This window comes from Ambystoma mexicanum, chromosome 6q (assembly GCF_040938575.1).
Source record: "Ambystoma mexicanum isolate Mex_15411 chromosome 6q, UKY_AmexF1_1, whole genome shotgun sequence".
In the NCBI taxonomy this organism is placed as follows: Eukaryota; Metazoa; Chordata; class Amphibia; order Caudata; family Ambystomatidae; genus Ambystoma; species Ambystoma mexicanum.
Window position 1 is genome coordinate 1,559,704,809 of NC_090937.1, and position 14,064 is coordinate 1,559,718,872.

At 45.3% G+C, this 14,064-nt stretch overlaps 1 protein-coding gene across 3 annotated transcripts in view; it reads right to left on the reverse strand.

The window, feature by feature from the left end:
* Window positions 1-14,064, reverse strand: part of HSPA12B (heat shock protein family A (Hsp70) member 12B) — a 393,296-nt gene that overhangs the window by 135,096 nt on the left and 244,136 nt on the right. For all 3 annotated transcript variants that reach the window (XM_069632262.1, XM_069632263.1, XM_069632264.1), the window contains 2 exons: window positions 6,912-7,083; window positions 460-546 (listed from right to left, as the gene is read on the reverse strand). In XM_069632262.1, coding sequence (XP_069488363.1) covers window positions 460-546; window positions 6,912-7,083 — 259 coding nt within the window. The remainder of the gene's footprint in view (window positions 1-459; window positions 547-6,911; window positions 7,084-14,064) is intronic.

Here is a 14,064-nt window from a genome sequence, read left to right on the forward strand (position 1 = left end):
GGTAATGCAACCATTTTTGGGATTTAAGAAAATGAATTCCCCACAGTTCTAGGTTGCTTTTGGCAATCAGCATTGCCATTCCCAATGGTTTCAGGCTACTGTGTGGGTAGCCCAATGGTGGTTTTAGGCAGTGCCCTCCTGTGCTCACAACCAAGGCAAAAATGGGTGGCAGCCTATTCTTCATGCATTTCCCTATGCATTTTCTGGGAAGTTCTGGCCATTATGATGTTTTCCATGCCAGTACTGCACAGTTTTCCTATTCTGGCGTACATGTGGGCTTTTTGGCCATCTTGGATTTTCTAAGCCCACAGCACCAATTGTTGCAGCATGATAGCTCAAACGTGGGTCAGGACACCCAACAATTCACACCTGGCAAATTCACACTGGTGCCATGCCAGAGTGTAGCACTTAACCAGTGAGCTATCTACTTGGAATACAATAGGCTCATGTTTCTCTTACCCTCCTGCATTTCGGACCAGAGCTCGCCCATTCCTGATTCCACCAGAAATGTCCTGCTGTGCCGGGACCGCCTCAGCTGCTCCCGGGCTGGAAATAAAAAAAAAAGAATACATGGGTTTATTGGCAAACACGGCTAGACTGGCTGAGTGACAAACAAGGTCAAAACAGGTAATATCACATGAAAAACCTCCATGCTATACAAATGTTCAATTGTTCTTATAGGAATGTTCTTAGAACAACATTAGACACTCTATAAATTGCATGTTTAGTCCTTTGTTTTGTTTTTAGCAAACCAACCCGGATCCCTGGTCATCTGAGAGGTCAGTTCCTGTGTCTGAAAATGCTCTTCATTTGTTTTCTGCTCTTAGCAATTGTGAGACAGGCATGGTATCAAGAGAGACACAGACGCAAACGCAACAGTTTATCAAACTTTGTGGGGTTGGTGTAATGCTTACCTGGCCCTAATTCTAAGGGGATTGTTCCCTCAACTGATGCTTCTGAGGGCTGTTGATGTCAGGGAGACGTACAGGGTTGGTAATGACCTTGAGCGCTCGCGAGAGTCCCTCGCTTCGCTCAGGCCTACCTAGGCTCGGCTGGCAAGCCGTTACCAGCTCTGTGCAAAGCCCACCCATGGGAATTACTGTATATGTGACGCATGCACCTACCAAGTATGACAACATTTTGGCCAATGAGGATGCCAGATTGTTTTGAATGTTCTGAATAGCTGGAACACAAGATATTACAGCCAGAGTGCACAGCACATTCAAGCCCCATGATTGGCTGACATGGTTGCATGCTTTGTATTGTCCGTTCTGCTTCTCTGAATGGCCAGAAACTCTCTGTAGAGTTTTAACATTTATCTATTTATTGCATTTGTAGAGTGCGCCTAACCCGTAGGTATCTGGGCGCTGCACACGCAGGGTAAGACAATTTACATATATTACCGGGAGGCAAAAGATACAGTAATACAATTTACAAGTTCTGATTTACAGATTTACAATATGTACATATTAAGTATACAATTTACAGTTTGGAAGTTGGTACAGTGGTAGGAAGGGCATAAGAGTACTACCGATTAGGTGTAAGGAGCCACGTTTTGAGGCATGGGAAGGGTCAAATCTGGTGGCTAGAGAATTCCAGCCTTTAGCCCCTACTACTGTGAAGCTGTGACCCTCGGCTTTGGTTCTTTTGAAATTGGGTACAGTGAGAAGGCGGGCCGATGCGGCGCATGTAGGTTTAATTGTTTGGGTTGGGGTGAGCAGGTTGGTGAGGCATTTATGGGTAACCTGGCCCTAACTCTTAGGGGATTATTCCCTCAACGGATGCTTCTAAGGGCTGTTGATGTCAGGGAGACGTACAGGATCGTTAAATAATACAGTTATTTAAAAAAGCTCTGAAAGTAAATCACATAATAGGAGACCTAAGATATTACAATGTAGTCTACAAAGTTACACACACACCCTGGGGGATTATTTAGGACTGAGTTAAAGGGCTGTGAAAAGGCAATCCACCTCGGCAGGAGACACACTGGGTCATTTTCTTTAACAGCGACAAAAACATAATTAAAATGACTTGTATCAACTTATAAGAAACAAATGCACTGCAATGCTCTTGTACATCTCTCGTCCTTGATTTTTAATTCTGGCACTTCTACTTCCATTTCACAACACCCTGCTAGATTTCTTTTTGTATGATAACAACAAGGCAACGTCCGATACTGGCAATAAGGTTACCACTTTCTTGTACTGCATAGTATTGTACTGTACTGCTGCAACACTGTAACTATGACAACTGGCAACAATGTAACCACTGCAACTCGCTCTGCAGGCTATCTGTCAAGAAACGCGCCTAGATGCCTTTGGGCTGTGAGCGCTATATAAACAAACAAATAAATAAATAAGCATGTCCTAGGATGCACACCTGCTCTTACTGTAGCCTAGCCCTTCTCCAGCTGCCCTCCCGTATCTGACTCACCCGCTCCTGGCCGATTATCCCTGTCAATCCTCCAGACCTGGCACACCTATCTCTGTCTCAGCCCATTATCTATCCTGTATGGACTCCTGTGGAAATGCGTTTGTTAGTATTAAGGGCAAACATTGGTTTGTTTCCATTCCTAAGACAATTGAATATTTTCAAAACACTGTATACTCATTAAGACATTGCTCTAATATCACCAAACATAATGGGCCTCATTACGACTCAGACGGTAAGGGGTTTACGGCGGCGTAAACAGCGCCGACCCTTACCGCCTGAGTACGAGGTCCCTTAGCGCCATGGAGGTTTTAACACCTGCTTGTTAAAATCCATGGCGCTAAGGGACCATGGAGTTAATTACGCCCCCGTAATTTTCGGGGGCGTAATTAACGCCTTCCCCACTCCCATTATGCCCTATGGGGCAAAATGGGAATGGGGAAGGGTAAATGGGAAAATGGGGATTTACCGTCCCGCCAAGGTTGGAATGGGGCGGTAAATCCGCCAACCACCATGGCGTAAACATAGTTTACGCCATGGTGGTAAAGTCACGGCCCAGGCGGTAACTTACCGCCTGGGTCGTAATGAGGCCCAATGACAGCTACGCCCGGCGGTTATTCTGACCACGCCGCCTGATTAGGACTTTCTGTTAGTCCCCATTCTTAATTCCCACTGTCTTTGTCTGGGGAATGGAGGTATTACCGCCAGTGGTGGTGGTGTCATCAGGCATGCAGCTGTACAGCTAATGGGTTTGACATTTCTTAACAGGCAGTGACACCATTGCAGCCTTTTTTTTCAGTTACCTCCAGACTTGTAATCAGGCCCGATGAGTGGTAACAGCTGTAGCTCGAGGCTTGGATCCTATAAAGTCATTAGGAACCGCAATTGATTTTGGCCAGATGTTCCCCAATCCAGTAAAGAAAATGTCTCCCCGGGTCTGCAAAAAACCCAAGCCCTTGTCCTGGTGAACACTGCACTCACAGGGTGTAGTGTGCTTGGGAGGGTTTAAAAAAAAAACACAAAAAACTATTCCATGCCGTATATAGCGCCAAACATCCATAGGTCTCAGAGCGCTGAAATAACAGAAGACATTGGGCCTCATTATGAGTTGGTCGGTAAGTGGTCAAATTGGCAATAATTGAGTTACTGCCAATTTTACCACTACGACAAATTATGAGGTTGGGTTTTGAGTGGAGAATGTACCTCCAGAAAAACCCTGGGGGTAAATCTTCCCACTCAACGCCAAAAAACCGGCAGAATTGGCAAAATTACTGCAGAAGTAATTCCGTAAAAAAAGCCCCATTGGGTCCAATGGACACAAAATAAATGGAGAATTGCACCACTGCCACCAGTTGTAATCAGGCGGAAATTCCCCCTGACCAAGTGGCGGTAACAATAATTTCTTTTCAGCAGCTTTATCAACGAATTACTGCCTAACTCGTAATGAGGGCCATTATTATTCCACATAGTGGTACTCAATTTATCAACCTCGGAAGAATGAAAGACTGAGGCAACCGTGTCGTGATGCGAAACCTGCCACAGAAGGCCTTGCACAGATAGCAGGGGTTAGCGCTTAGCTCACTGTGCTGCTATCTGACCAGCTAAACAGTGCTGAAGTCAGGACTCGAACCTCGGTCAGTAGAAACATGGGTGAGACACTTACCCACAAGACCACATGAAAGTCTGACAATGCCTGTGAAATTGCTCATCAGGATTGTACTCTAGAGGAACTATTTGTGTACAGCTTCTTAGGTTTAAAAGGTGTGCACCTTTTATATTTCGCCAGCAACATTACAGGAAACCTTCCTCTCCTGGGTTATTTTGCAGGTGTTCATGATTAATCTTCTGAGGGGCAACATGTTTATGGTAGGGGGATGGGAACAATGCCTCCCCTCTTCTCTCCACACCCCCGACCCCTACTCTCCCCCCAGTCCCGGGAGGGAGGAGAATCCCACGTGCAAAATGCGTTCCATTTCAAGCGCTGATTAGCAGCGACTGTTACCAACTAAACTGTACTTCAAGGATCGAATGTGTAAGCAATATGTTCCACTTTCAGTATGTCCCCATAGTTTTACGATCCTGCCTGGGGATATTGTTTAATGTCAGCCTGCGGAAGGGCTGATGTATAGGAGGGTGTGCATTGTTCCCGGAAAAGTACCCAGAGTCCTGTCCCGTTATGTTTACAGCCTTGCATCTGCTGGGTGGGCGCGCGCCTGGTTTCCCTTTGCTGATCTCCCAGAGGAAACTCGCTTAAAATAGAAGAACCATTCATGACAAAGGCCAGGGGTGCGTGGACGGCGTCCAGGGGGGCGTGGATGGCGTCCAGGGCGCGCATGGGTGGCGTCCAGTTAAAAAAGACAGGCCAGGAATCAACGCAAGATATCTTTCCCCAGCAATCAGAAAGCATAGGCGCTTGCTGGCAGAGCATCCAAGTGATCACAGATCATGGAAAGAGCTGGGTGCCTCTTATATTATCTTAAAATAAAAGTTCTGATTGCACCAGATTAGCAGTCCCTGGTGCTCTGAAAAGCTTCTGAATGTTGGCCCCAAAATTCATTCTAAGAAAGAATTGCTCGGTCTGCCCTACATGTTTTAGTCAGTCGGGCACAGACAGTAGCTTGAAATTGTAATAAAAAAGACACTGGGCCTCATTACGATGTTGGAGTTAGCGTTGTCGGTTTTACCAGCAAGGCTACCTCCAAACTCGCATCCAGTTCCGGCACCCACGAATGCGCAATTACCGGGCTGTTCTGGCCCAGCCGGACCCAGTAATTGCCCTTTCGTGGGTGCCGGGCCCAGTACATCTCCATTCCCATTTGAGCCTCACAGGGTGGTAGCACCGGTACTGTTAATAATGGTAACGGTGCTACCATCATGTTTTGCTCGCGGGTACCGGTACGGCCACCAGTTCACACTTGGTGGCTGCAAGGGCACCCGCGAGCAGAACTCCTAGTATGGCGGTACAGTAGCAACGGTGCCGGTAGCGATACCAGCACCGTTGTTGCCTTACTGCCATACTTGTAAAGAGGACTGCTGTGCCTCGTTACAAGTTAGCCGGTCCGGATTTAACAGTGCCGTACTGGCACTGTTTTCTGGATCGGCTAACTACAACTTCTGTGGCCGTGTGGTGTTACACACGCCAGGTCTGACCTGGCGGGCGTAACGACACCGGCCGCAGACACACGTGGAAAAACCAGCACCATTACCGCATGGTGCCGGTGTTTCCACTGCCCCCCCACTGTCCCCATTCCCATGGAGTCCTATCCACGGGAATGGGGAGTAATGGAATGCCGGCTCCGGAATTACCGGACAGCCCCGGTAAGTCTAGTAAGTCCGGAGCCGGTAAATCCCTACGAGTCCGGCGGCAGCCTTGCAGTTTTACCGGCACGGCTACGGCGGACTCATAATGAGGCCCATTTAGGCACAGATCTAAAACAGACAAGTGCATAGTGAAGCATTAATTTTAAGTGTTGGAATTCATGCCATCTCGAGAGAGCAATTCTTGTGTAAGATGTGAGGTCCAATAGGGGCCCATATTGAGTATGTATGATTATGATTTACTTTCTGCTGGATTTTACAATATGATGGTTAAATGGGGAATGAATTGTACAATTAAATAATGTTGTAGAATTATGGGATCATTACTGATAAATAATTAGCAGTGTTAATAGCCCTGACGATGGACGGAAGACTGAAATGAATTGGCTAATAATGATGTGACACTGATGAGTCAGGAATAAAGGATGATATTTAAAAGATCATACATAGAATTGTGAATTCATGATCAAAAATCATAAATACTGGAAGAAAGTGAGGTAATTGATTTAAGCATTGGTTGAAACCCCGGATAGGGTCTTTTGAGTGAGCTCATCCAGGAACGGAAGCAGTCCGGTCCTACATTTTGGATAATTTAGCCAAAGAGTCATTATGAAAATGCCTTTCCATGTTGTCATGTTGGGGATGATATTTCTAACCAGCTTTTGGACATTAAATGTGGTCATTTGGGTTCACACAGGCTCTGACACATGACAGCAGTATAATACCACTGGTAACAGCAATTCTAAGCCTGGAGCTTTATCAAGTCAACCGATCAATCTTATGAAAAGGTCTTGGTCATGAGGTTCAACAAAACCGAGTCACCACTTTTCACGTGTACTATTTGATGAAATAGTTGAGTTCTGCTGCTAAAAGTAATGCTTACCCCGCCGCAAGATCAAGTACATATGTTAATCTGGTGAAAAGCCATTGCTCATGGGGTTCACCAAGCCCTGGGTGACAACTTGTGGAAGAGCATTAACATTTTATTGGAATAACATATTGCAACCACTAAAGACAAAGATTACCCTGTCCGAAGCTCAAGTCAACTCATCCATCTGGTTAAATGCCATTGGCCATGGGGGTCCCCAGAACTCTGAGGGACCACTTTTAGATGAACATGTACAATTTGTCAGTACACTGCCACCGCGAGCAGCAATGCTTACCTTGTCGGAAACTTGAGTCAATGGATCGGTCGGGTGAAAAGCCATTGGCCATTGGGTTACAGCTCAGGTCGATCAACTGATGGAGTCTCAACTTCCTGCAGTAGATGGAGGCAGCTTCGGGCTCTAGAGCAATCAGCAGCTGCTCTGGATTGTCCGGTGAAACGAGACCAGCCTGTTAACAATAGCACGCAGGAGCTTGTTAGAGTCGTAACCGAGAGGTACCTGTTTTTGGGCAACGATTCAAGCAATACAATGGTAACCTTGACAGTGCAATTAGAGAGGAACTTACAAGTAATATTATCTCAGCCAACAGCAATGATAACAAAAAGAGATAGAGAAAGTATCACAATTCGACTTCGGTACAACATTACAAATGAAGCTATAAATGAAGAATTAGAAAAAAGTCAGTTTACGAAGAGTCAACAGTGGATGGAAGTTGGGGTGCACAATACTCCAGCACCATGCCTCACTCACAGAATCACTCCTATCTTGATATCCACTAGTGCCTTTGCTTGGGAGCATACTTCATCATATTGATGAAGCATGCACAGATTAAATTCAAATCCCTCTGCACCATCCACAAGGCTGTCTGGGCCAAGTGACCACACAATCTTCAACTTTATCTCACTAAATACTCTTCCTCTAGACCACTTTGCTCCTCTGGCATCAACTCTTTGTGTGTAAAGCGTTTTTCTAAACAGAGGGCAGGGGGTCACTCACTGTCCTCTGCGGGCTCCCTCCTTTGGAAAGCCTCTCCCTCCACCTGCACCTTGAGCAGGATCTTCTCAAATTCCGGAAGCTCCTTAAGACTTTCTTCTTTTCCACCTCCTTCCCCCCTTCTCTCCTCTGCTAATCTCTCAGGTTCTGTATTGGTGTCCTTGGCCCTTACGCATCTTCGGGCCTTGACCCCCAACACCAATTCTTCCCAGATCCTGCCTCTCCACAGCACTTTGCATCTGCACACCCTCCGCTCTGGAGACACGCACTGACACCACTTAACACCTCCTGCAGCCATAGGGCGTGTATCAGTCAAAGTTCCTAGCACTTCGTCCATGACTCATCCACGATTTCGGACTCCACAGCGCTTACCCCCTCTGCCCTCTTCCTCTCTGCACTTGCACGTTCTGACTACTCAAAAGGCTTAGTAAGTTCGTCCCTCTCCCTCTTCCTGCTTTGAAACAGTATATTTTTATTGTATAAACGCCTAAGCAAACAATAAATAAATAAATAAATAAATAAATAAATATATAAATAAATACATAAATAAAAGGCACCCCTGTGAAAGGCTATTATCAGTTATCCACCATTGAGATCAGAAAAGAACTCTATTCCATGACCGATTGTTAGATAGTGAAGAACCTAGCTTCTTCCAAGCATTTTTCAATCACAGAAAGGGGAAGATTGAAAACACATGTGGCTCCAAGCTTCCTGAGACCATGCCCCAGACTCACCACTGCCCGCACTGTCCACAGTGCAGGGCCTAAATCATCCTCTTTGGGTAGAGTGCCTGAGTATGGCCTGCTCCATGCACTATATCTGTTAATAATATGTCTACCTTCCCCTGGGCACAGTGTCCTTACCTGTACTGCTGTCAGGGCTAGTATTGTGGCCATGACCTGATATAGTGCATGTCCCACAGTACTGTACCATTTTTATAAGGCATTTGGAAATACTGTCAATAAAATGTAGAGAAACCCTTCAACGATAACACCAGAAAAAAAGCAACCCAATAGGGAAAAAGGCCCAGCACAGCTCTTGCAAGGAGAACAAAGTGTTATTCCCGCAAAGATAGAAATGCGCCAGCAAAGCACTCTGCTGCCACAGAATGTTCTGGCAAAGTTAGTGCGAGTAACACTTAATGAAGGCACACAGCATCCTCAATGACAGTGAGGACAAATCCGACTGGCTGTTTGGTGAGACCCTATACATAGGCCACCTGCACCATAAGGGATGCCCGGCCATTGGTCCCAGAACCCAGTCTGTCCATCTTCTTCCACGTGGGTTCCTCCTTGCGTCACATCAGGCAAGAAGCTACAATGAATTAGTGATTGTGTGAAGAAAAACAATGCAGGCTCTATCTCTAACCTGATATGCACCTGGTACTGCAGACAAGGGCTAAGAGGATACTTTGAGGTCATATCATGGCACACACTACCTCGATTCAAGACACGTTGGCGCCCATCCAAAGCTCCCCACCCTCATTTTGGCTATGTTGTTTTATCCCTCACAGCACAAATCACATGAGCTATGGTGAAGGCAACTGGTCCCTGTTTTTTGATCTTTACTGATCAATTGGAGACTTAACAGCTTTATGGTCGGTGGTCTGGGACTGACTGGCACCTTGAAAAGCCGGGGGTCCTGGAATGGGTGCATCTGGGTGCTATTCCCTAGAGCTGGGACAGGGAAGTTCAGAGGCTCGTGCCCTTGAGCTTGGGGCCTTTTGGAACATGCATGCCATGTATGGGTTCACACAGAATAATTCCAAGTCCAAATAAACAAACCAACTCAGGAAGATGGCAAAGTACTGTTTTATTAACAATTATGTAAAACAGAGGACGTACGCTCGATTTATCTCTTATCTTTTAACAAACCAAAAGTTATATATCAAAAATATGTCAGAGGTGACATCAAACTACGTGGAAATAATGTCAATCCTACTAAAGGTCCGGTTAGACTTAAGGGGAACATCTAAGTATATTATCTATAGGAACTAGGATTGTGATTGGCGGCCCATTGTCAGGTGGACAACACATGCCTACATCTAAAACATGTCATCTTCAGAAACATTAGATACACAGTTTCTAATTGGTTTTCAAACTATAAGGTCCTTTGTTATATAGACCATTACAATTTGTTGCCACACTTGTGCCATGTTTGGAACATTCGGTTCACTTAGCAGCACGTAAGCCCAGTCCCAGGTGCAAGGAGATGGGGCATGACACTACCTCAACACCAAATTATCCCAGCATCTCTCATCACCCAAGCCTGCTGCAATGAAGATTGTCTTTGAACTTGGCCTTGCAAAGGTATCCTTGTCTTTAGAATACATGGGAGTGTGGGCACTCACTATCGTGTTCTGGGACTCCAGGTACGAACTCTATTTTCATCCTTGGCTCATGTGACAGGAGAGCACGATTTGGTCAATTTTGCAGTTTTTAAATGTTTTAAATGAATACAACTTGCCACTTGGGTGTTCTTTCTTTGCACCTTATCAAGGGATGATTTATCCTTCGCATGTTCGCCACTTTCCAGAATTGATAGCCGACCTTGGCTGCTTCAGTATTGACTTCAGGACAGACAACCTCACCATTCAGCTCCATGATTCAGCTTACTCTTGCTGCAACACCATTTTCGCTTCCCTTTTCATGGGGCCTGGCTTACTAAATTCATGATACCGATGTACAGCTTCTGTACAATGGTGGCTTTGCCTGCATTCTATTCACTATGTATAGCCAGCTTCTATGATGACTTGCTATGATAGTCTGCTTGCCTTTCTGCTTCTGTACACTTATTGAATGGTTGATTCTCTGCAGCACTTCATGCACGTGTCATCTTCTTTTTCGTATTTAGAAAAGGTTCTCTTTCTTGATTCTTTACTTTATCATCAGTTTCTGTAGGATCCACACATCCTCTTCAGCTAGTATGTCAGGATGTCGTACATGTCTCTTATGACGTCACTAGCCTCTTTCTTTGCTCTTTTCATATTCCTCCAGGGAGTTCCTTCCTTAGGTTGTCATCACTTCGGGGATACATTCAGTAGGGTTGTCTCAACGGGTATCTTCTTTCGAACACATGTTGCAGTATTGGCACAACTGCTGGTGTCAAACACGGATAGATCACATGATTCCAACATATGGGAGGTGGGGGGTAGGGTTTCCTGCAGAGGCATGCAGCTGCTCCTCTACTCCCTCCTGTTCATGGGATTACTTTTTGCAGAGTGCTCTCAATGTCCTCTCAACCCACTCGTGGCCTTGCAGGGTGCATTCCTTCTGGGATACAAATGCTGGCAACATGAGGCATTGGTCCTCATTACAAGTTTGCCAGTCCGGAAACAACTGTGCCGGTAAGCATACTAGCACAGTTGTTTCCAGACTGGCAATTTAAGAGTCTGAGCTATGGCACCCGCCCGCAGACTTTCACGGAAGCACCGGCACTGTTATTAACTCTATGGGAATGGGGATCAATATTTTACCGGCGCCTGGCTTACCTGACCGCTGGGGTTGTTATGCCCAGGTGTTTCCGGCAAATCAGGCGGCTACCTGACAGTTTTACTGGCACGGTTACCTCTGGACCCGTAATGAGGACCAATGAAGATCTATGCATCTCTGCAGCTCTGGCCTTTCTCAACAGTGCCCATGCTACAACTTGTTTCCTAATCTCGCATGCAGACACTTTTTTCCATGTGTGTGGCTTTGGCCATGGCTCTGACTGCAGCGCAATGCAAGGCCTCTATTTTAATATGGCTGCTACTATCTGAGATGGCGTTTACTTCCCAATGTTGGACCTGTAGACTGAAATGTTGAGCATCATCGACAAGGGCAATACTGGTCTGCTAATTCTGCTCGACCGAAGTGCAGCGTTTGATTTGCTAGACCACCAGTTATTACAACAAGCACTGGAGAAAATTGCCAACTGTTCTAAGGAGGCTATAGGCTTGTTAACATAGTTTTTAGCAGACCGAATCTCTAGAGTACATTGGGTTTATAAATTCTCAAGAGAGTCAAACATTTTCTGTGGTGTCCCCCAAGTAGCTAGTCTCTCGCCACTCCTCTTTAATCTATATCTACGCCTCCTTTGCGAGGCACTAGATAAATTTAACGCTTTTTTCACCAACTATGCTGACGACACTCAGCTGGTTGTGGAATTGAGTGGGGACCACACGAAAGACAAGAAAATGGTAAACAACTTCTATGACAGCATTGAACAGTGGATGGATCATAACTGGATGTGTTTGAACAGGAAAAAGACTGATTTGATGGTCTTCGGGTCCAAGCAAGCCAGGGCGAAACTTCCATTCAGTTATGAGTCATTCATGATAAAATAGGCACATATCCAAGTGGTGAGCAGCGTCAAAACCATGGGCATGACCCTGGAAGCTTTCTTGACCACAGACGCACAAGCCTATTATGTTAGTAAAAATTGCTGTTACTACCTAAGATTGTTAAAAGCTATCAGACCTTTACTCAATTAGTCCAACTGCACCACCATAGCCAAAGCGACTATACTGTGTCGCCTGGACTATGGCAACGCCCTGTTATTGGGTGCCAGTAAACAATGCCTGACAAAATACCAACATATTCAGAACCACGCTGTTCGAATAATCAAGCAAAAGGCAAGATCTGATCACATCAGTGAGGCAAGGATGGAACAACACTGGCTAAAGGTCAAAGACCGAGTGGTATTCAAATCCATGACACTTACACACAAGTGTTTGTATGGAAAAGCTCTGGCATACCTTAATCCAAAATTGTGGGCTATATTCCAACCCGCACAGTAAGATCTGAGGCTCAAGGGCTTATTGCAGTTAACCCCCACAAGAAAGCCAACGGTTTGGGCAGAGCCTTCCCAAATAGGTTTGCTTCACACTGGAATAAACTGCCACTGAACCCGAGAATAGAGTCCAACCACCTCAATCACAGAAAGCATTTGAAAACTCTCCTTTTCAAATGATTGAAGCAATCCAGAGTAGTATCTGTTCCTTTTCTGTGTCTTGGCATGCCAAGTGTTTTGTACCTCACTGCCCGTCAGTCCACGTGTTTTGTATGAGCACCTGTCTTTATGTGGCTCTAAAATGAAAACATGTACCACCATCCCCGAGCCATAGCCCCTGTCGACACCCCCTCCCTCCTGTAACCTCCCAGGCAAGTGTCACATTCGAAAGCGCTTGGGGGTCTGTGACGAACGTCCCCCCTTCCCAACAGTTCTCAAACTCAATAGGGCTTGAATCTGTCCAGACACTAGAACTGCAGTGGTCGATGTCTGCAATGTTCAAGAAGACATTTGCCTCCTCCTTAGTGAATGAGGCAATGTTTCAAGATGTTCTTAAAGTCAAATAAAACACTGTTACAATACTCTAGATGTGATTGGACTTACGTGTAAGCAAGTACAACACTGTGGCCAAAACTGAGTAGGTGATTGGCTAAAATGATAGCATGTGCAATTGGGGCTGTGAAGTTTAAGTTGCTGCATTTGCCTGATGGATTCACCTCTCAGTTTACTTTGATTGTGGGTTTTCCCAGAGAGCCATGCCACCTGAACGAAAGGTAGAGCCAAACATTGTGATCTCCCTCTCAGAGTCATTCCGAGATCAAATTAAGCACACACCGATGCTAGGATGGCAGACTGTACCTTTTTTAGGAAGATGATACATTAAGTGTTGTCCTCACACATCTGGAATGGCCTATATCGTGGTAAATCGAGATAGCCACATTAAATAGCCATAGCCGTGGGGAGCCTTGTGAGACTCTGACCCACCTAGTACACAGGGATCGCAGAGGAAAAGATCTCTCTTCATCCACTGAGAGCAGTGTGGGTTGAAGGAGCTGATCCAAGTGAAGGACCTTCCCCCGACCCCTATTCCCACAGTATATGCATACAAATTGTGTGGCATTGAGTGTTGTTAAAAGCACGTAAGTATCAAGCATGATACTAATTGAATTATGTATTTTAATGTTATATTTGTACAATGGACTTGATTGTTATTGGTATTTAGTGTCAAAACGTTTAGCATCTCAACTATAAAATATTAAAAAACATGTAAATATTAATGATAAAGGTGCTTTTTCTCTGTTTGACATTACATATCTTGCTATGAACATTCTTCCCAGCCTGTCTCTATGGTGCAAGCAGTTAATGCATGAGGCATGTATCTGGAACCTTGAGGGTTCGAACCCATCCTAAGAAGAAAACATTCTTAACATCTAGTATTGTTTATACAGTTGATAATTGTTTGTGATGAAAAAGAAAAACAGACTTTCACTCTCCCCTTGCCCAAAACCAGGACAGGGCTTGAAAGATATAAAAACTCTGAAGACAGTACTGGCAAAACATGGACGTCTGGTCACCCTAGGCACACCACAACCCGCACATTGTCTTTTTTGTGTAGTATAGAGCATAGCTTCTCCCTCTGGCCTCCACCAGTAGACCCCAGGCC